A 23,621-nucleotide genomic window follows, 5' to 3' on the forward strand; every position below is an offset into this window, starting at 1 on the left:
AAACAATATAAAAGGGGAAATGCAATGAGTTCTCCTAGAACATAAAAACTGTTAAAATAGGAAAAGATGGAAATGTGGAAAATATACAAAAGGGGATGGAAAACATCCCATTATTATGAGGAATAATACTATAATAGCTATGATCAGTCAATGAAATGTTTAAAACACCATTTCTTTGACACTTGACAATACAAAGGTGTCCTGTAGTGGAGAATGATTTGATGAATTAGGAAGAGGGAGTGACTCAGTCAGGCTCACAAATGGCAAATTGGAATCACAAAATAAGATATTTACATGAAATAGACATTTTACAGGGTACTATACATGTACTGTAGTAGAGAATGCTGATCGAATGAAAGTGAACCCACCAGTTTTGCTGCTCTGAGGTTGTTGGGCAGGCCCCCAGAGATGGGGTTGACAAACTCAAAAGGGACTTTCTCCTGTGTGATCAAGCCAGCTATTGGCTGCAAGACTAACACGCAGTACCACACCTGCAGAGGCCAACATGTGGTGCTATTCACTTGCCCCCCCCCCACAGACCAGGATGCCAGTTGGGCCCCTGGATTGATCAACAGTTTCTGCAAACAACCCATTGAGATGTGATGGATTAAAGCATTGTTGAATCCAGAGTCTCCCATTCATACTGACACAGAACACAGTGGATGTACACTTGTGATAAAAGTTAAATCTGTTTTTATTCAAGCAAGACAACATTGTAAAGCCAGAGTAGAATTGCACTTGTTTCTAATATTCATACAGGGAGGGGTAGACCTGCAGAAGGCTTATTTGGCAGGGCTGGAGTTTATTTAGTAAGTGTAACATCTTTAGAGCACTTCAGAAATGTAATGAATTGAACAAAATTCACTCAACAAGACCGTGACGTTGGTTCTATGCAATACAAATCTGCCTGAAGGATCCGTATAGTTGCACCCCAGAAAATAGGCCCTTGGTTTTGGCACCCTATAAAAAGGTGGTGACACATACTGAACATGCTCCACACAGTTCCTCCTTCCCAAACATCCATGATGCTCTTCACTGCAGCAACAAAGTAACCATGGCAACTAAAGGCATTTCAGTATGCAAAGAAAAATAAACTACACCGTTTCGCTTAAGATTAGTAACACTACACAGCAAATATATTTAAGGAACAAAAACAAATACATTTATTGGCATCAAATTAATAAAATAATTGAAAGGTTGTAGTTATTAGCATAATATAAAGGATAGCAGGAGCCTGCAGAGAAGACCATTAGTGCCTATATGTGTGTGCGGGCATGAATATGCAGACTATTGGAAAGCACTGCTGGTTGCGTATGTTGGTTCGATAAGGCTTGGCTGACTTTTGGCTGTTTTTCTTAAGTTAAATGTGATCCCCCATCTTTGCCTGATATCTATTGTTTGGTGCTTTGACATGAATCACTACTTAAGGCACTACTTTTATATGACCAGCGTGGCACTGGTGGCATTGGCAGTATCATTGTCAGTCACTTTGGGCAAGCAGACTAACAGAAAAGAAACAAGGCTCGTGTGCCCGTCTTGGCATCTTGGCAGTTTCTCTGAACTCAAGCACACATATTTAGTGTCACACACACACAGTCCTGTTGGAGACAGGAACAAGGTTGAGATTGGGCATGGCTGAGATTCAGTTGTTTCTGTGGATATAATAATCCAAAAGTCTATGTCAATTAGTCATTTGGTGTTCTGATCTGATGACTGGTGTGTGTGTTTAAGGGGGTGGAGGGTGACTCCTTGGCACATCAGGTCAATATTACAGTAGAGACTAACAGGAAAGCACACAGAGCAAATCACACATGGTCTTGTCTCACTCTGTCACACACAATCAAATCTATTATTATTATTATTAACAAAAAACACAAATATAACTTGAGAAATTCAATGTAGTGTGCTTCACTCCTGGTGCTGGAGGGCCGCAGCCTGTTTGACCTTTATATGTAGTTCAACCATCAGCAGGTACATTCAGAGGGTTGCAAATAGAAAAAAGTACTGTACAAAATGAACATAACTTTCTATCATGAAATGAAGAATGGTATCAGTTTTATGCAATACATTTCTATCTGCAATGTATCATTCTAAATCTCACTGGATAGGCCCTCCAGGACCAGGAAGAAAGACCACTGCTGTAGAGAATGGGCTTTGAAGCTCAGTAGGCTAAACCATGAGACCTCGTGTTTGAGACGTTCAGCTCTTTACTCGCTCCTCTCCATCATTCGCCCATTCCTCTTCCGCCTCCAACAACTGCTTCTTTACGACGCCTGGCTCCAGACTGACATAAAAGGCAGAGGAGGAGTTAGGCACACAGACAACCACATGTAGGAAAGAGCCATAGGCCTCACTCAACCCCCAGCCAAGCTAGTCATAAGCTTTGTTCCCAGTATTGTCCCTAACCACTAATGGTGCGCGGGTTAGCCTTTTGTGCACCCATCCGCAACCGGCCGACTGTGATAAAGTGAAAATCCCAAGCCCACACCCAACCCTAACCTGCAAATATATGCACTGTAGGCTACAGTCAGATGGTGAAACAATTCTTCTTTGCCAGGGGGGCACAGGATTTTTGGGGGCCTAATCTAGATACATTTCTGCTTATAACTTCCAACATTGGTAGGCTATTTGTTAGTCAGCTTGTCTATAATTTTATTCATTTATATATATATATATATATATATATATATATATATATATAGTCCTAGAAGACTCTAAAATCGATAGAATGAAATTAATGGTTCAATCTAGTTGACTTCAGTGAAGTTGTCATCATCTCTGCTTCTTTCGTGGAGAAAATACATCTAGGGACCGGGGAGAAAATGCAATAACTCAAATATTTGTGCAGAAACTCCAAGTCAGTTTGACCGGTTGTAAGGAAATAGAAAGCCGCGATAACAACCCAATGTTTCTGATACAATTTCAGTTCGGCTTGGATGCATATTTTATGTGTGAAATATCAGCTTTTATGATGCTGATAAATATAGCACCTCTACAGACATTCCCTAAATGCGAATTCATATTTTCTCAAAATGCTGAAAGAATGAACTCATATTTATCCACTGCTACGTTCCCCAGCAAATAATGGCCGCTCAAACAGAAGGGGGAACTAACAAAGACAACTAAAGGTGTTAACCCTCCACATCTCAAGAGAACTGGAGCACTTAGCCAACCACTCTTAAATAGCACCTGTGCCAGCACAGGTGTTTCACCTTCCGACTAACGAGATGGCAACCAGCACAGGTATAACACATACTGACTAACGAGGTGACACTAAAATCAGTGCGCCCTACACTCTCAAGTCCAATTAGCATGATACAGTATGTTACATTTGGTATGGAAACATAAGACAGGTTTTTAAGGCAAAAACTAAAGTAGTGTTATTGGTCGGGGCGGATGGGTGGGCGTATAACGCAAACGTCTAGCAACCCAAAGGTTGCATGTTCGAATTTCATCACAGACAACTTTAGCATTTTTGCAACTACTCACTACTTTGAACCTCCTACATATCTGACAACACGTGTCAAGGTCAAAACAATAGAATACAGTACAAGAGCACAAGATTGGATAGTGCTAGAGTTTCTACGGGAGGCTTCTGATTTAGGGAGAGCTGCTTTTGTTTTTTATGCTCCACAGATGTACAATGTTTTGCAGGGGAGGCTCAGGCTTGAATGTCTGTTGCTCTTTGTGGACGTTAAAAAAGTGGGGAATGCTCGAAGTGAAGATTGTTTTGTTTTTCATGATCATGTTTTGCAATTTAGTATTTTTTATTGGTGTGTGTGTATTGTGCAGTGCTCATTTGAAAAAGAGACTTGGTCTCAATGACACCCTGTTAAAATAAAAGGTTAATAAAAAAATAAAATCTTCAACCTTACTCCTAACATTAACGCCAACCTTAACCCCTAAAGCTAGCTAATGTTAGCTAAAATTAGCAACAACAATTTAATACATACCTTAAACTTAACATATCATACAAAAAAATAAGTGTATTGGATTTACTTACAGAATAATATGAAATGCTCTGAGATCATGTTGGAACAGTAGGCTAGGGTTCACTTGACTTGCCATGTGCCATTTGAAGTCCCCATCTTGTGACTGTCGAATTTGTATAGTGCCTCACAATCATCTCACACAACATTCACTGCTATCATCTTTTACCACTTAACTTATGTTTAGGAAAGATTTAATCTTCTGGCCCTCCCCGCTCTCTACTTTCAACTCTCCATTTTACAGCTTCTCTCTTATCGAATTAAACGCCGACATTGTCCTTACCTTTTCTGCCTGTTCCCAAAAGCATTTGGAGATTGGTGTGTAGGCTATTTGGCTCGTAACCCTACATTTTAGGCTTACACACTAATGCCAGATAGATGAAAGAAAAACCTCAATGTAGCCTACAGATATACAATTGCACAAGAATGCTAGCCTACATTCATGGATATGTTTAAGCTATTGTTTTCTCTTTATTCAACCTGCCCGCCCCCCACCAGCCCTTCTTCCACACAATATTTCATGACCCTAAACCCGTGGGGACTGTAGGTTCTGAGTCAACCCGCACATCTCTACTACCCAACCATACGGTTCCACCCAGAGCTATACTCACTGATGATGATGACCAGGATGATGACTATGACAGCTATCAGGATGGCCCACATCTGGAGAGCAAAGAACACACCTCAACATCTCAACATGTGGTTGTGTGTGTGTGTGTGTGAGTGAGAGAGAGTACTGCACCTTGCAGTTCTTCCACCAGAACTTCCTTTTGAGTTTGGCAGCGCTGGTCTCAAACTGGGAGGCTCCGGCCTGCAATGCGTCCGCCCTGTCATCTAGCTCCGACAGCTTCGAGTCACGCTCCAACACCTTGTCCACATTCACACGCATGATATCCACCACCTACACACACATTTTTATGGGAAAAAGTCATTTATAGGTGTTTGTTCGTTTCTGCAGTAAACTCAGGTTGAGCTGAAATGAGAACATGTGCGCCAATTTGGCCTTTCAGATTATAATAAACAACATGGGCAGGGGGACCGGATCCTGGATAAGCACCCCATTTCTGAGTTTAAAAAATAATAAATACAAGCCCAGAGCGTGTCCTAGACATGCAGGTCCTGTCAGAGACAACAGCAATACTGTCTATATCCTCCACTGCGTGAGGACAGTAGTGCTGTAGTATCAATGAGACACTCAGTGTTGCATAATAAAGCCCACGTAGAAGGAACACAACACCTCGCCAGAAAAACAAACTTGCCACGCGCACACTCTCTGCCCAAAGCGCACATAGCCTAACCCATATGTTCTACAGAGCCACAAACCCTGCCCCTCCTGCCAGATAGACCCTGAGAGGGGAGAGGCGGCAGCTTGTGCCAGCCCATGCAGTGGTTACATAACCATGGAGACAAAATGTATTACATAAGAGACAAGCAGCCTATCAGGAGGCTTCGGACACACAGGGGATAAGGTTTTTAGGGGGGGGTGGGGGGGGGGGTGGTAGTGGAACACACTACCAGTTATTATATAATCCTTGGCTAGGAGCAACTGTACATGCTCAGGGAAGCCAAGAGCTTCAGCGAGAGGTGACTGTGAAAGAGCTGAGGGTTAGGGTGGAGTAAAGGGGTATGGTAGGCGTGTGAGGGACACGTGTGGGGCAGAGGGTTGATGGATGCTCTTCCCGAGTACAGCGGAGTTATTAACTTCTACAGTCAACCAAATTAAACCCACAAATTCCACCAGGCCTACTAGAAATGATAATTTAGAATGTTTAATGGAAATATTGCAATATTTCTAACCTATCCAATACTCTCACAGTTACACAACTGCATAGGGACTAGGGAGGGATGTGTTTGGGCCTGCGTGTGTGTGTGGGTGTGAGACTTTCATCCTGAGTGCAGTGTGGCCCTGACATCTAAACAGAAACATTCTGGGGAAACTGTACAGAACCAGGTAAGTAGAAGGCTACAACTAGGAAATGAAGATGGGTCTGTGGCTGTGTCTGGATTCTCATATTGCTGTTTTGATAGGCGTGAATAAAGTTTTCATGATGTGAACATTCTGAAAAAATTCAATACAAAAAAATAAATAAATAGAGTACACATTAAATGCCAGGACGTCATACTCATTTAATCTTCTAGTATGAATTCGCTGCACACTGATGGAGGAAGATAATATTTTCAGACCTACAGGTGTTTGATAACAGCTGATAATCATGAAAGCAGTTCTTGCTGTAGGTGGTGGGAGTTGTGTATGCTGAGTATGTTTAGAGTGAAGGGTGTATGTGTGTGAGTGTGTGGGATCGTACCTCATCCACCTGGGCCTGTGTCTGTTGTAGGCGGCGGTTGCCAGGCGCGGAGCCTTCTGTAGCAGGAGCGGACCTGGGGAAAGATCAACAGAGGGTTTAGACACACCCACTCTAGTCTCCATATATGCAGGATTACCCATTTCATTTTGCACCCTTCCATGACCGCATTGCACTCAAACGCAACAGGTGTGGGGGTGATCAGTCCCTATCCAAATGCAGGGGTAGTAAATACATCTCTGCAATAGGACAGGGGCATCACTTTACATGCATTCACGTTCATTTCTTCACATCAAAGTGATATCTGAAGAGCATCCATCAACACACTACCAGTTATTATATAATCCTTGGCTAGGAGCAACTGTACATGCTCAGGGAAGCCAAGAGCTTCAGCGAGAGGTGAGTTGTAGTAAATACATGTAGTAATGTAGTAAATACATCTCTGCAATAGGACAGGGGCATCACTTTACATGCATTCACGTTCATTTCTTCACATCAAAGTGATATCTGAAGTGCACACCTAGATGACTCATGTGAAAAGGCTTCCATATAGCCTGATGACCATTTCTCTAGCCCAACTGTACTGTTACTTCACCCAAGCACATGATTAATATGACAGTGTTATGACATGTCCATATGAAAACACAGAAGACCTTTTCTAAAGCAGCGCTCTGCTGACACCTGCTGGAGAAATGGCAGTAAGCCTACTACCTCACTGGAGTTATTCCATTACTACAGCTCAGAGGTCCTAGCTTCCCTCAGGGGGACGGAAAGGGTAGTGTGTGTGTGTGTGTGTGTGTGTGTGTGTGTGTGTGCGAGCGAGCGTATATACAAGTGTGAGAGTGTGTGGTTAGTGTGTGTGTTACTGATTCAGCACACAGACAGTAGGATAGAGAGCAGTGGTGGTAACCCAGACAGATAAATGGCCCCGCTCCCTCTCTCCCCAAACACAAACGCACGGCAAGAACTCCACGCCCTCTTCCTAAAACCTCTCAGGAGTGCAGGCACTGAAGTTGGCCCACCCAGCCACTTTTGGCGCTAGTCCGGTTAATTCCTGTTCTGTATCTCAGTCATCCAGACACTATACCATCCTGGTGGACAGATAGTCAGCGACCACATTAATTCCTACCGCAATAGGTCCAGATTTATTGACTACCGTATGTTACGATAAGAGTAATGGTGTGTGTGGGGGAATACATGATAGTGTGGAATATATACTAATGGTGGGGGACATAGCGTAACTTTACAGTGTGTGACTGAGTACGTAATGATAGCGGAGCTTGGGTGGCTGGTAGTGGTAGCATGATACAGGGAGGTGTGGTCTCAACATTCCACTCAAGTTTCTGCTCTCAGTTCCCCTTTCAACACTCCCCCACTGCAGCCTGCTCTACTACACCCAATACTGCAGAACCATTCTGTCTCCTACACTTCATCACACCCTGCTAACACAAACAGTCTGTTCCATACTGCCATACTTCTCCCCCAATACAGCCTGTTTTGACTACAGGTACCAAGCTGCACCTCTCCCTCTGTGTGTATTGACATCCTTCAAGGTATTAATCACATAGATTAATTAATGAGAAAGTTTTCACCCAACTGCTCTCACCAATCTAGCCCTTTCAGATCAGTAATAACTTAAAGTAGGGAACGTAGGAGAGAAGTTGGTATAATCTATTCAGTATTAGAGGACTTTTTAAGAGAGGAAAATCACATTACATGGCCCCCGAGCTGGACACCGCAGTCGAGGCACCGGGCATTTCCGTCCGTGCGCTGCATCAGCGGAACATTCTCCGATGAGGATGCAGATAGCGAAGGTCACAAAGCAGGCTTCCTATTATTCTCCGACATAGTTCCGCTCGCTCATGATCCAATAGAGCTTACTGAAGTTTACAATGAGCGCAGAGACATTCAACTGAAGGGACTAAAATAGGTCATTCCAGGAATCAAACTTTGAAATGGCATAGTACATGCCAATTTAAGCATCTGCATTATAGTATTAGCCCCTATTCTATGAACCTTGAATATGCATAAACCATAACAACACCCAAGCTAATGTGAGTTACACATGGAATGTTTGCATCTTCACTGCCTGGAGCAATAAAACACTTTGGTTGGCCACATTAGCTTCATACAACCTCAAAAGTGTTTGCTAACATTGGCTAGCTAGCTACAGAGAATTTAAAAATGTAAAAAAATGATTGGACAAACTGATGACGTTACGTATGCATCTGGCTATCCACATTCATCCTAGGAATAAAATATAGGCTATATACCTAGCTATGTATATTCATGGCTTGTCTAGCAAGAAAGCAAGCCCGGCCATTGATTCAAAATATCACTTAAATTGAGGGGAATGTGAGGCTTGATGTCAACTTGCCATTCATCAGCTTTTCAAGCGTAATATGTCAAAATACGCTCGGTACTTACCAAAGAATGGAGTGTCCCTGAGCAACTATCGCCTTCGCGTCCAGTATGTACTTCCAAAAAAGGTTTAAATAAAAAAAGAAGCTACATGCAACCGAAATAACACCTTGTCTGGAAAGAATCTATACTGAACAAAAATAAACGCAACAATTTCAAATAACTTACTGAGTTACAGTTCAAATAAAGACATCAATCAATTGAAATAAATAAATTAGGTCCTAATCTATGGATTTCACATGACTGGGAATACAGATATGCATCTGTTGGTCACAGACACCTTTAAAAAAAAAAGTAGGGGTGTGGATCTGGAAACCAGACAGTACCTGTTGTGATCACCATTTGCCTCATGCAGCATGACATCTCCTTCACATAGAGTTGATCTGGCTGTTGATTGTGGCCTGTTGTCCCACTCTTCAATGGCTGTGCAAAGTTGCTGGATATTGGCGGGAACTGAAACAAGCTGTCGTACAAGTCGATCCAGAGCATCACAAACATGCTCAATGAGTGACATGTCTGGTGAGTATGCAGGCCATGGAAGAACTGGGACATTTTCAGCTTCCAGTAATTGTGTATAGATCATTGCAACATGATGTACAACATCATTGTACATTATCATGCTGAAATATGAGATGATCATAGCAGATGCATGGCACGACAATGGGCCTCAGGTGCTTGTCACAGTACCTCTGCGCATTCAAATTGTCATTGATAAAATGTAACTATGTTCATTGTCCGTAGCTTATGCTTGCCCATACCATAACCCCACCACCACGGGGCACTCTATTCACAACGGTGACATCAGCAAACCGCCTGCCCACACAATGCCATACACATGGTCTGGGGTTGAGGCCGGTTGGACGTACTGCCCTAAAACAATGTTGAGAAATGAACATGCAATACTCTGGCAACAGCTCTGGTGGACATTCCTGCAGTCAGCATGCCAATTGCACACTCCCTCAAAACTTGAGACATCTGTGGTATTGTGTTGTGTGACAAAACTGCACATTTTAGAGTGGCCCTTTATGGTCCCTATCACAAGGTGCACCTGTGTAATGATCATGCTGTTTACTCAGCTTCTTGATATGCCACACCTGTCAGGTGTATGTATGTATTATCTGGCAAAGGAGAAAGGCTCACTAACAGGTAGGTAAACAAATTTGTGCACAACATTTGAGAGAAATAAGCTTTCTGTGGGTATGGAACATTTTTGGGGTCTTATTTCAGCTCAGGAAACCACAACTTTACATTTTTGTTCAGTGTAACTGGCGACCGGGGTCTTCCTGCAGGCACCCGGCCCGCCACAAGAAGTCGCTAGAGCACGATGAGCCAGGAACGCCCCAGCGGCCAAACCCTCCCATATCCAGGACAACGCTGGGCCAATTGTGCGCCGTGCTATGGGGCTCTCGGCCACGGCCGGTTGTGGCACAGCCCGTTAATGAACCCGGGTCTGTAGTAACACCTCTAGCACTACAATGCAGTGCCTTGGACCGCTGCGCAACTCGGGTGGCCCACTAATATTGCATTTTAATGAGGGATTTTATTACGAGGTTGGTGCATGTGCACTTGGTCCAAAACAATACTTAGATTCTTTCCAGACAAAGCATTTTTTTTCTTTTCGATTTCACGTAAATTTTCATTTAGACCTTTTTTGGAAAGTAACGTTATATACCGGCCATAACAGCAGTAGTGACGATAGTTGCTAAGCACAACTCCATTGTTTGGTAAGTACTGAACATATTTTGACATTATTACGCTTGACATGCTGGTGCATGGCAAGCTGAATGGCTGCTTTCTGGGCTTAAACGAGAATCGCCATTAAGCAAGGCAAACCCTTGGTGATTTCTGGTATATCAAAATTATTTGAGTCCAAATAAGTTATTGGACTCATTCAGCAGTTGACCTGATTAAGTACAATACCATTGGAAATGAATGTTGAAAGTTCAATTTATATTCCTAAAACTTGCTGTCACTGCTGTCACTGCTTTCTGTTGACAAGACATTGATAAATAGCCCAATGTCAAAACACAGTTTTAAAGTGTCCAAATCAATAACCAATATGCTAAAAGTTTGTGATATTGAAAACCTAAAATGTACTATCGACACATACACGTGCAACAATAGTAATCATATTAGTTTTTTTTTTTTAAACGAGCATCTCAAACTGCCTAGTTAAATAAAGGTTAAACTTAAGGAACTCAAACTGCGCACAGTGTTTCCACAAGTACATCAGGTAGCCAGCCAGGCGTCCCCTGGCCGGGGGGTGGGGTCCCTGTTTCCTATTTGTTAGTATCTATAATTATATGTTCCCCTAGAAGACTAAATAAACCCTTGCTCACCAGATGTCATAAATCAATAGAATCAATGCTTCAATCTAGCTGACATTGGTAAAGTTCTGTCATCTTTCGCGGAGCAAAGACGTTTAGGGACCGGGGAGAAAATGGAATAAAAACTAAACAAAGATTTTCTGTGCAAAATGTCCAAATGACATCAGTTTGACCGGTTGTAAGAAAATAGAAAACAACCAAACATGTTTCTGATACGATTTCAGTTCGGCTTGGATGCACATTTTATATGCTTGAAATACGATCAGTTTTTATGATGCTGATAAAGATAGATACAGTCCGTAGAGGTGCTAACTGAGCATTCACATTCTCTCAAGATCAGGGCATAAAATGAACTTGTGGCAGGTAGATACATTTTTTTTTATCTACCAGACACTCTTGATTTTTTTTACCAGCAAAAATATTATCCCCTGCTAAAATTACACCAACAAAACAAACAGATGAGCATGCTTTGTAGTGTTACTAAAACAAATGTATTACTAGTAAGAACTAATGTGGTATATTGTTTAATAAAAAAAATTATGAAGTGAGTCTTAACCAAAATATCACAGATGAGAAATTTACCATGGTAACAACTCCAGTCACATTTGTGCCTGTGAGATTGAGAGTCTGACTAGTAGAAGCTTTGTCTTCTCTTTCCTAGCAGTTGAAACTCAATCATGATTATTGTCAGGTAAGCCTACTATGCAGTTAACATTTAATTGGTTTTTTTGGGGAAAGTCTGTCTACCCACAAGAAGGTTATCATTAGCATCGCTAACTGGCTACATACATATTTTAAGCAGAGCACCATAATACTGGTGCGCAAGAACACCAATGTAACCTGTCTAAATGACTATCACCCTGTAGCACTCACATCTGTACCCATGAAATGCCTTGAAAGGCGGGTCATGGCTCACAACACCATGATCCCAGACACCCTGAACCCACACCAATTCGCATACCGCCCCAACAGATCCAGAGATGATGCAATGTTTATTGCACTCCATACTGCCCTTTCCCATTTGGACAAAGGGAACACCTACGTGAGAATGCTGTTCATTGACTACAGATCAGAGTTCAACACCATAGTGCCCTCCAAGCTCATCACTAAGCTAAGGGCCCTGGGACTGAACAGCTTTCTCTGCAACTGGATCCTGTACCTACTGACGGGATGCCCCCAGGTGGTGAGGGTAGGCAACAACACATCTGCCACTCTGACCATCAACACAAGGGCCCTTCAGGGGTGCGTAAGTTTTTTAAATTTAACTAGGCAAGTCAGTTAACTTCTTAGGGCTATGCCCTTTTTTTCTCAATTTCCACCTGAATGACATGCCCAAAGTAAACTTCCTGTAGCTCAGGCCCTGAAGCCAGGATATGCATATAATTGGTACCATTGGAAAGAAAACACTGACGTTTATAGAAATGTTAAAATAATGTAGGACAATATAACACAATAGATATGGTAGGAGAAAATCCAATGAAAAACCAACCGGATTTGTTTTTGAGTGACCATGCTCTTACAATGGCAAGTATAAGTGCATACTCAATTCTAGCTGCCAGGATGCAATTCCTATGGCTTCCACAGGGTGTCAGCAGTTTATGTTCAAGGTTTCAGGCTTGTAACTTCCAAAACAAATAAGAAATCAGTTTTAGTACAGGGACACAGTCTTGGAAATTCGTGTTTGCGCGTGCCATTAAGACAAGACGCACCTGCTAAAATTGGTTTCCTATTGAACATACTTCTTTCCGTAAGAAATATTATTAGTTTGATTACATTTTAGGGTATATGAGGAGTAAATAGAAAATTATTTAGACTTGTTGAAACCAAGTTCAGGGGTAGATTTTCAGATTCCTTTCTCTGCATGTTGAACGAGTGGATTACTCAAATCGATGGCACCAACTTTTTGGGATATAAAGAAGGCTTTTATCTAACAAAAAAACATTACATGTTATAGCTGGGACCCTTTGGATGACAAATCAGAGGAAGATTTTCAAAAAGTAAGTGAATATTTAAATTGCTATTTTTGAATTTATGAAACCTGTGGGGGTGGAGAAATATTTTGATGTGGGGCGCCGTCCTCAATCGCATGGCATGATTTTGCTGTAATAGCTACTGTAAATCGGACAGTGCCATTAGATTAACAAGATTTTAAGCTTTGAACCGATCGATATAAGACACTTGTATATACCTAAATGTTTAATATCCATAATTATTTTGATTATTATTTGAATTGCGCGCCCTCCAGTTTCACCGAGGGACGCCTAGCCCTAACAAATTCTTATTTACAATGACGGCCTAACCCCGGCCAAACCCAGACGACGCTGAGCCAATTGTGCGCCACCCTATGGGACTCCCAATCACATCCGGATGTGATGCAGCCTGGATTCGAACCAGGGACTGTTGTGACGGCTCTTGCACTGAGATGCAGTGTCTTAGACAGCTGCGCCACTCAGGAGTACTTAGTCCCCTCCTGTACTCCCTGTTCACCCACGACTGCGTGGCTCCACCAACTCCACCAACACCATCATTAAGTTTGCAGACAACGTGACGGTGGTAGACCTGACCACCGACGATGAGACAGTCTATATGGGGGTCAGAGACCTGTCAGTGTGGTGCCAGGACAACAACCTCTCCCTCAACATCATCAAGACAAAGGAGCTGACCGTGGACTACAGGAAACGGTAGGCCAAGCACGCCCCTTCACACTTCAGCGAGGCTGAAGTGCGTACAACCCAGTACATCACTAGGGCCGAGCTCCCTCCAATCCAGGACCTCTGTACCAGGCAGTGTCAGAGAAATGCCATAAAAATTGTCAAAGGCTCCAGCCACCCAAGTCTGGGCAAGCGGTACCAATGCACCAAGTCTGGAACCAACAAGACCCAGAACAGCTTCTACCCCCAAGCCATAAGACTAATAAATAGTGAAATATTTAACCAAATAGCTACCCGCACTATCTGCATTGACTTATTTTGTACACGTTGACTCATTACATACGCTGCTGCTACTGTTTACTATCTGTAACTCGTCTCACTCGTATTTGTATCCGTTTTATCACACTTGATACTCATAATGAGATTTACTTGTGATCGGAAAACCCAGAAGTGCGCTTTAAAATGCAGGTAGAACCTATACCTCAAATGCACATTACTGCGCCATCACTCAGAGCATATTGGTAGGTTCCTTCACACAGATTGTTCAACGGTAAACAACCCTGACAGATGGAACTGCACATTATTTACTTACTTATTCCTATTCAATGATAAACAAAATAGGCTAATAAACATCCTAATGCATGGCTGGCTACTACTGCCTGCATTTATTCCAGACAGATTGACCTCCAAGCATTTCGTATTATTCTGTATGTAAATCCGAGACACTCCTTTTAGTATGATGTGTTACATTTCGTATGGTATGTATTAATTTGTGGATGTCCATCACCCACTTCATATAGGTTTTCAAATTACAATTCGAATGACATGTTACAAATTTGCAAAGTATCTAAAAAGTAGTAAGTAGTTGAAAAGTTGCTAATTAACTCAAATGTTAAAGTTGTCCGTGATGAGATGATAACAAAGGTTGCGAGACGTTCGCGTTATCCATAAGTAACATATTATACTAATTTGAGTAATGATCCCAGAGTTACTTTAAGTCTATGAAACCAGGCTGCGTATATTGTTTCACTGTTACTGAATAAGGATGGATATCTACTCTCATATGGGGAATTTCTTGATAAGTTTAAAATTCCAATAACCCCGAAAGAATATGCAATTGTTTTTGATGCGATTCCAAGGGGGGGGGGGGTTGTATCTCTTTTAAATTCCTCTGTGGTTGATGTAAGTAACATAGATTTACATGAAAATATATTCATTGGCAATATTAACATCAAAGATAAATGTAGTAATAAAGAGATTAGGAATACTGTTTGTGATACTACAATTCCCTCAGCAAGATTATTTTGGTCAGATATCTATGGTGAAATACAATGGGGGAAAGCATGGAAAATTGATAACAAATATTGTATCAGTAACAAAGTAAAGGGAGTTTCATTTAAAATGTTACATAGAATTTATCCTGTGAAACATGTTTTGGAAAGATTCAAGCTGAATATTGAATATAACTGTGATTCTGTGGAATGGAGAACGACACCATTTAGCATTTGTTTTCTGCCTGAATTTATCGTAGAATGTTTTGGATTGACATACAGAATTTTGTTACAAAAAAAATAGGACCGGTTGTACTATTTAATGGTTTTGATACGATTTATTTCAGAAATTCTGACATAGATAAAGATGTAGTATATTTAATTCAACTGCTAATAATACTAGGTAAATGTAATATTCACAAATGCAAATGGTCTAATTCAAAACCTAACTTTTTTCACTTTATAAATGAGTTTAAACAATATGGCACCACTAACTAAAATTAAAAACAAAAAGGCAATTAAAACTTTTGTTTTATTAATGAATATGATTTGTTTGTTTAGGATTCCTGCCAATGTAAATAGTTTGTTTGTATGCTTGTTTGCACGTGACTATTCCTCTTTTGTTTGTTGATATTTGTTAATAAAAAAATATTGTTTCACTTTCGAGAAGAGCAAAACTTTTATCCAGACACTTATGCCACAACCTTAGTTTATTGTTATTGTACAATCTACATTTGTCATTTTATTCTGTAATTTTCTGTCTCTCAGTAAACATGCCTGGTCGAGAATATATAATAATAGTAAGCATGCATGGGCTTGGATCATGAGAACGACAGCAATGGAATAATTATATGTCCAGACAAAGTAGCCTCCTTAACAACGCCAAGTAGACAGACAAAAACAACCATATGGCCCACCTCCCAACACCGAAATATGCAACAGATACTTTACAACCTTGAGCTGCAACAGTCACAACAAACGAACGTTATTATGTAATCAACACTGTTAAGTACAAAGCATATATTATGGTTGTAATATTGTAGAGAATAATGTAATGATTCGTTGTATGTGATTCATAATGACGTAGGCTAAAGAAAACTAGGTTGAGACATTCATTTAGTAGCACCCTCTTGGATTTACCCATATTTCACTACATTCTAGAGCAGTGTCAGTGAGTGATCGCCCTAGCGAACTAAACATTTAACAAACATTACAAAAAAAAATATCTATAAAACCATAGCTAGGTAAGGTTAGCGTCAGCGTCAGACCCTGGGTACGGTTAAACTTAGCGAGCTAAATAATAAGTTAGCTAGTTTACAAAAACAAATTGACGCAGCTAGCTAACGAAGTTACTGGGCCAGCATTAGCACGCTAATGTCAGCTAGCTATATACTGCTAGTTTGAGCAAGCACTTGTTGCATGAAAGTTAGCTGCTAACAAGCGAGACCTTCACACACCCAAACCCGGAGAAGTTGGGCGTTGTTGACTCAATTTTTTTTAACAATAAATACACGTATTCAAACACCGACCAAGTTAATGAAAGTTCGTGTAGTTGATCAAGTGACCTAAAGTTATTATAAACCTGAGCAGAGAAAATACTTACATGTTTTTATTTGATAGCTAGCTAGCAGCAGAGATAGAAAGCACCGGAAATCTTGAACGTGTAGCTAGTTTGCTTGTATGAGGCGGTGTCAATCCGTACCAGTTTTCTTCTGTGTAATTTAAAGTGACAGTATGTATAATAAATGGCGCACCTCAAATTCATTGCGTCATTCCCAAAAATATCAATGAATAGCAATTGGACAATTTTAAACTAACAAAACGAGCATCTGATTAAATTGATCTGAATTTGAAATACACATTTCCAGAGTGTTTCAAGAAAAGGCTACCCCTCCCTCGGGAATTTGTGTGAAGCTAGCCACAATAAGGATTAGCCACAGTGGATTTTGCTTTTCGCCTTCAAAATGAAATCCCCAATTGAAAGTAATTTAAACGGATACAAATAGTGGAATCATGCTATTTGGATTAGTTAATGCTAAACAAGCTCGGGAACGTTGTTATATAAATACAACAAAAGGCAAACATTAGTTAATATCGCACTGTGGATCTATTAATCTTTAGAATTGCCTTGGGGGCATACTTATATACACTGTGTTCAGCCTAACCTATGGATGTTGCACCCATGAAATGAGGTTTCAGCCTACTCATTGACACTCACAGAACACAACTGTGTAGAGTTCCCACAAATATTAGCATCTTAGCTCTTATTGGGGAACTTTATCTGTGGGAAATCAGCTCACTGTATTTATTTTTATTTATTTAACTAGGCAAGTCAGTAAAGAACAAATTCTTATTTACAATGAAGGCCTACACCAGCCAAACCCGGATGACGCTGGGCCAATTGTGCACTGCCCTATGGGGACTACCAATCACAGCCAGTTGTGATACAGCCTGGATTCAAACCAGGGTGTCTATAGTGACACCTCAAGCACTGAGATGCAGTGCCTTAGACCGCTGTGCCACTCAGGAGCACCTGTATGACCTATTGTGTGTATTGAACATTCATATTGGACTGTGCAGTCTAAGCTAGAGATTGTGAACCCATTAAATGTGGTATCAGCCTTCTCGGTGACACAGAACACAACTGTGAAGAGTTTCACAAATATTAGCATCATAGCAATTATTGCGGGACTTGGGTGTTGCATGGTTAGGCTGTACAGTGCATTTTGAATGTCCAATACACACTATAGACTGACTGGATAGATGATTTCCCACAGTCAAAGTCCTGCAATAAGAGTGAAGATGCGAATATTTGTGTAAATTCTACACAGTTGTGTACTGTGAGTGTCACTGAGTGGGCCTTTACCCCATTTCATGGGTACAACATCTATAGGTTAGGCTGTACAGTGCATATGTTCCCTTGTAGCTCAGTTGGTAGAGCATGGTGCTTGCAACGCCAGGGTTGTGGATTCCATTCCCATGGAGGACTAGTATCCAATGAAAAGGTATGCACTCACTCCTGAAAGTTCAATCAAATCAAATCAACGTTCACTGAATACAATAGGTGTAGACCTTACAGTGAAATGCTTACTTACAGGCTCTAACCAATAGTGTGAAAAAAAGGTATGTGTGTGTAGGTAAGTAAAGAAATAAAACAACAGTAAAAAGACATTTGAAAATAACAGTAGCAAGGCTATATACAGACACTGGTTAGTCAGGCTTATTGAGGTAGTAGGTATGGTTAAAGTGACTATGCATATATGATGAACAGAGAGTAGCAGTAGCGTAAAAAGAGGGGTTGGCGGGTAGTGGGACACAATGCAGATAGCCCGGTTAGCCAATGTGCGGGAGCACTGGTTGGTCGGGTCAAATGAGGTAGTATGTACATGAATGTATAGTTAAAGTGACTATGCATATATGATAAACAGAGAGTAGCAGCAGTGTAAAAGAGGGGTTGGGGGGGGGCACACAATGCAAATAGTCCGGGTAACCATTTGGTTACCTGTTCAGGAGTCTTATGGCTTGAGAAGCCTTTTTGTCCTAGACTTGGCACTCCGGTACCGCTTGCCATGCGGTAGTAGAGAGAACAGTCTATGACTGGGGTGGCTGGGGTCTTTGACAATTTTTAGGGCATTCCTCTGACACCACCTGGTGTAGAGGTCCTGGATGGCAGGAAGCTTAGCCCCAGTGATGTACTGGGCCGTACGCACTACCCTCTGAAGTGCCTTGCGGTCGGAGGCCGAGCAATTGCCGTACCAGGCAGGGATGCAACCGGTCAGGATGCTCTCGATGGTGTAGCTGTAGAACCTTTTGAGGATCTCAGGACCCATGCCAAATCTTTTTAGTTTCCTAAGGGGTAATATTCTTTGTCGTGCCCTCTTCACTGTCTTGGTGTGTTTGGACCATTCTAGTTTGTTGTTGATGTGGACACCAAGGAACTTGAATCTCTCAACCTGCTCCACTACAGCCCCGTCGATGAGAATGGGGCATGCTCGGTGCTCCTTTTCCTGTAGTCCACAATCATCTCCTTAGTCTTGGTTACGTTGAGGGATAGGTTGTTATTCTGGCACCACCCGGCCAGGTCTCTGACCTCCTCCCTATTGGCTGTCTCGTCGTTGTCGGTGATCAGGCCTACCACTGTTGTGTCGTCTGCAAACTTAATGATGGTGTTGGAGTCGTGCCTGGCCATGTAGTCGTGGGTGAACAGGGAGTACAGGAGGGGACTGAGCACGCACCCCTGGGGAGCTCCAGTGTTGAGGATCAGCGTGGCAGATGTGTTGCTACCTTCCCTCACCACCTGGGGGCGGCACGTCAGGAAGTCCAGGATCCAGTTGCAGAGGGGGGTGTTTAGTCCCAAGTTCCTTAGCATAGTGATGAGCTTTGAGGGTACTATGGTGTTGAACGCTGAGCTGTAGTCAATAAATAGCATTCTCACATAGGTGTTCCTTTTGTCCAGGTGGGAAAGGGCAGTGTGGAGTGCAATAGAGATTGCATCGTCTGTGGATCTGTTTGGACGGTATGCAAATTGGAGTGGGTCTAGGGTTTCTGGGATAATGGTGTTGATGTGAGCCATTACCAGCCTTTCAAAGCACTTCATGACTACGGACGTGAGTGCTACGGGTCAGTAGTCATTTAGGCAGGTTGCCTTTGTGTTCTTGGGCACAGAGACTATGGTGGTCTGCTTGAAGCATGTTGGTATTACAGACTCAATCAGGGACATGTTGAAAATGTCAGTGAAGACACCTGCCAGTTGGTCAGCACATGCCCGGAGCACACGTACTGGTATACCGTATGGCCCCACAGCCTTGTGTATGTTGACCTGTTTAAAGGTCTTACTCACGTCGGCTACGAAGAGTGTAATCACACAGTCGTCCAGAACAGCTGACGATCTCATGCATGCCTCAGTGTTGCTTGCCTCGAAGCGAGCATAGAAGTGATTTAGCTTATCTGGTAGGCTTGTGTCACTGGGCAGCTCGCGGCTGTGCTTCCCTTTGTAGTCTGTAATAGTTTGCAAGCCCTGCCACATTCGACGAGCGTTGGAGCCGGTGTAGTATGATTCTATCTTAGCCCTGTATTGACGCTTCGCCTGTTTGATGGTTCGTCGCAGGGCATAGCGGGATTTCTTGTAAGCTTCCGGGTTTGTGTCCTGGACCTTGAAAGCGGCAGCTCTACCCTTTATCTCAGTGCAAATGTTGCCTGTAATCCATGGCTTCTGGTTGGGGTATGTACGTACAGTCACTGTGGGGACGACGTCCTCGATGCACTTATTGATAAAGCCAGTGACTGATGTGGTGTATTCCTCAATGTCATCGGAAGAATCCCGGAACATGTTCCAGTCTGTGATAGCAAAACAGTCCTGTAGTTTAGCATCTGCTTCATCTGACCACTTTTTTATAGACCGAGTCACTGGTGCTTCCTGCTTTAATTTTTGCTTGTTAGCAGGAATCAGGAGGATAGAGTTGTGGTCGGATTTACCAAATGGAGGGCGAGGGAGAGCTTTATACGCTTCTCTGTGTGTGGAGTAAAGGTGATCTAGATTTTTTACCCTCTGGTTGCACATTTAACATGTTGATAGAGATTTGGTAGAACTGATTTATGTCTCCGGCCACTAGGAGCGCCGCCTCTGGGTGAGTGGTTTCCTGTTTGCTTATTTCCTTATACAGCTGACTGAGTGCGGTCTTAGTGCCAGCATCTGTTTGTGGTGGTAAATAAACAGCCACGAAAAGTATAGCTGAGAACTCTCTAGGCAAGTAGTGTGGCCTGCAATTTATCACAATATACTCTACTTCAGGCGAGCAAAATCTAGAGACTTCCTTTGATTACTTGCACCAGTTGTTGTTTACAAATATGCCCAGACCGCCTCCCCTCGTCTTACCAGAGTGTGCTGTTCTATCCTGCCGGTGCAGTGTATATCCCGCTAGCTGAATATCCATGTCGTCGTTCAGCCACAATTCCGTGAAACATAGGATATTACAGTTTTTGATGGCCCGTTGGTAGGATATTTGCTCTGGATAAGAGCCTCTGCTAAATGACAATAAATATATACGTACTGTAAGTATGCCCCCAATGCAATTGAAAGTATAATACATCCACAGTGTGATTTCAACTGATATTTGTTGAATGTATATAACAACATTCTGACCTTGGTTAAAATGATCTAGTCCAAATATGGCATGATTCCACAGTTTGAATCACTTTCACCAACCAGGATTCCATCCAACCTTATCTGGTGTTCTGTGTGAATTTAAGTATACTTCTCTCTCTCTCTCTCGCCCTCCCGGAGGATCTGAGCCCTAGGACCATGCCTGATGACTCCTGGCTGTCCCCATTCCACCTGGTCGTGCCGCTAATCCAGTTTCAACTGTTCTGCCTGCGACTATGGAACCCTGACCTGTTCACCAGAAGTGCTACCTTGTCCCGGATCTGCTGTTTTTTGACTCTCTCTCTCACACCTGCTGTCTCAACCTCTGAATGACCCTGCTGGTCATCTATGAATGTTTGAACATCTTGAAGAACAATCTGGACATAATGGCCATGTACTATCTCCACCCGGCACAGCAAGACTGGCCACCCCTCAGAGCCTGGTTCCTCTCTAGGGTTGTTTCTAGGTTCCTGCCTTTCTAGGGAGTTTTTCCTAGCCACCATGCTTCTACATCTGCATTGCTTGCTGTCTGGGGTTTTAGGCTGGGTTTCTGTATAGAACTTTGTGACATCTGCTGATGTAAAAAGTGATTTATAAATACATTTGATTGATTGAAGTTAACTTGGAATCGTGCAATGACATGTTGTGTGGTCCTCTCACTATGACTTGTTGTGGAAGCATGCAGTTAATTAGGCTACAGATAAAATAAATAATGATAATCTTCACAGGGTTGTGAAAGTGGCAAGCAACACTGAAGCATGCATGAGAGCATCAGCTGTTCCGGACGACTGTGTGATCACGCTCTCCGTAGCTGATGTGAGTAAGACCTTTAAACAGGTCAACATTCACAAGGCCACAGGGCCAGATGGATTACCAGGACATCTACTCCGAGCATGCGCTGACCAACTGGCAAGTGTCTTCACTGACATTTTCAACCTGTCCCTGACCGAGTCTGTAATACCTACATGTTTCAAGCAGACCACCATAGTCCCTGTGCCCAAGAACACCAAGGTAACATGCCTAAATGACTACTGACCCGTAGCGCTCACGTCTGTAGCCATGAAGTGCTTTGAAAGGCTGCCGATGCCTCACATCAACACCATTATCCCAGAAACCCTAAACCCACTCCAATTTGCATACCGCCCCAACTGATCCACAGATGATGCAATCTCTATTGCACTCCACACTGCCTTTTCCCACCTGCACAAAAGGAACACCTACGTGAGAATGCTATTCATTGACTACAGATCAGCGTTCAATACCATAGTGCGCTCAAAGCTCATCACCCCCATAGTCCTCTGGCCTTCCTGACCATTTAATGATGGATTCTAATGAAGTGAAGGATAAAGCCCATATTGTAGGGTTTCTTAACAAGCACTTCATATCTGCTGGTTCAGTTGTTGATAATGGTGAGGCCCAGGCCTCTAATGTAAGCTCTGTTACAGTCAACTATGATATAGGCCCTCATGTGAACCATTTTAACTTTGAGCCTGTTTCTTATACTGATGTCTATAAAGCACTAAAGGCAATAGACACTACAAAGTCTGCAGGTCCAGACAACCTGGACCCCTACCTCTTAAAGGTAGCAGCTGCTATTATTACTGAACCTGTGGATCACATTTTCAACTTGAGTCTCTTGACCAATTCCATACCCAGCATTTGGGAATCAGCTTATGTCATCCCACTGCTAAAGAATGGAGATCCCTCAGATGCTAATAACTATCATCCTATCTCCAAACCTCCTATCCTGGCTAAAGTCTATAAATCCCTAGTGAACTCACAGTTAAAAAACGTGTTAATTGAAAAGAACATACTGAGAGGGGTTCAGTCTGGCTTTAGATCGGGGCACAGCACCACAACTGCAGCTATGGCAAATTACATCATTATTGGACTTGATAAAAAGCAACATTGTGCTGCTATCACGCCCTGACCTTAGAGATCCTTTTTATGTCTCTATTTTGGTTTGGTCACGGCGTGAGTTGGGGTGGGTATTCTATGTTCTATGTTTTGTAGTTCTATGTTTTGGCCGGGTATGGTTCTCAATCAGGGACAGCTGTCTATCGTTGTCTCTGATTGAGAACCATACTTAGGTAGCTCTTTTTCCCACCTGTGTTGTGGGAAGTTGACTTTGTTTAGGGCACATAGCCTTCAGCTTCACGGTTTGTTTTTGTAGTGTTTATTGGTTTTTTTCGGCGTCATTTTTATTAATAAAAGGAAAATGTACTTTCACCACGCTGCACCTTGGTCCTCTTCTTTTCACGGCCGTGACAGCTGCTCTGTTTGTGGATTTATCAAAGGCCTTTTATTCAGATGACCATGGATTTTTGCTAGCTAGACTCAGAAACATTGGTCTCAGTGAAGGGCCAGAAAATTGTGCCCCAGGGTTTCATTAGATTCATTTGCATTAATGATTTGGGAAATGGGATGCAACCAGCAAAGTTACATCTATATGCAGATTATACAGTTATATATTCATGTGCTCCTTCTCTGGTTCAGGCTGTTGAATAGCTCCAGACT

General features: G+C 42.3%; 1 protein-coding gene across 2 annotated transcripts; it reads right to left on the bottom strand.

Annotated features, from left to right (window-relative positions):
• Positions 1 to 676: 676 nt before the first annotated feature.
• vamp3 (vesicle-associated membrane protein 3 (cellubrevin)) lies at positions 677 to 16,851 on the bottom strand. Of its 2 annotated transcripts, none has more exons than XM_071335486.1 (5): positions 16,566 to 16,851; positions 6,296 to 6,368; positions 4,732 to 4,890; positions 4,601 to 4,652; positions 677 to 2,284 (listed from the first exon to the last, which is right to left on the bottom strand). In XM_071335486.1, coding segments are annotated over exons 1-5 (306 nt in total). In that variant the 5' UTR covers positions 16,568 to 16,851; the 3' UTR covers positions 677 to 2,264. The 2 variants fall into 2 exon arrangements, with proteins under 2 accessions (XP_071191587.1, XP_071191585.1); XM_071335484.1 differs by lacking the exon at positions 16,566 to 16,851 and adding an exon at positions 9,040 to 9,086.
• Positions 16,852 to 23,621: the final 6,770 nt, after the last annotated feature.

The sequence above is a fragment of the Salvelinus alpinus genome, chromosome 12, assembly GCF_045679555.1.
Source record: "Salvelinus alpinus chromosome 12, SLU_Salpinus.1, whole genome shotgun sequence".
NCBI classification, from domain to species: Eukaryota; Metazoa; Chordata; class Actinopteri; order Salmoniformes; family Salmonidae; genus Salvelinus; species Salvelinus alpinus.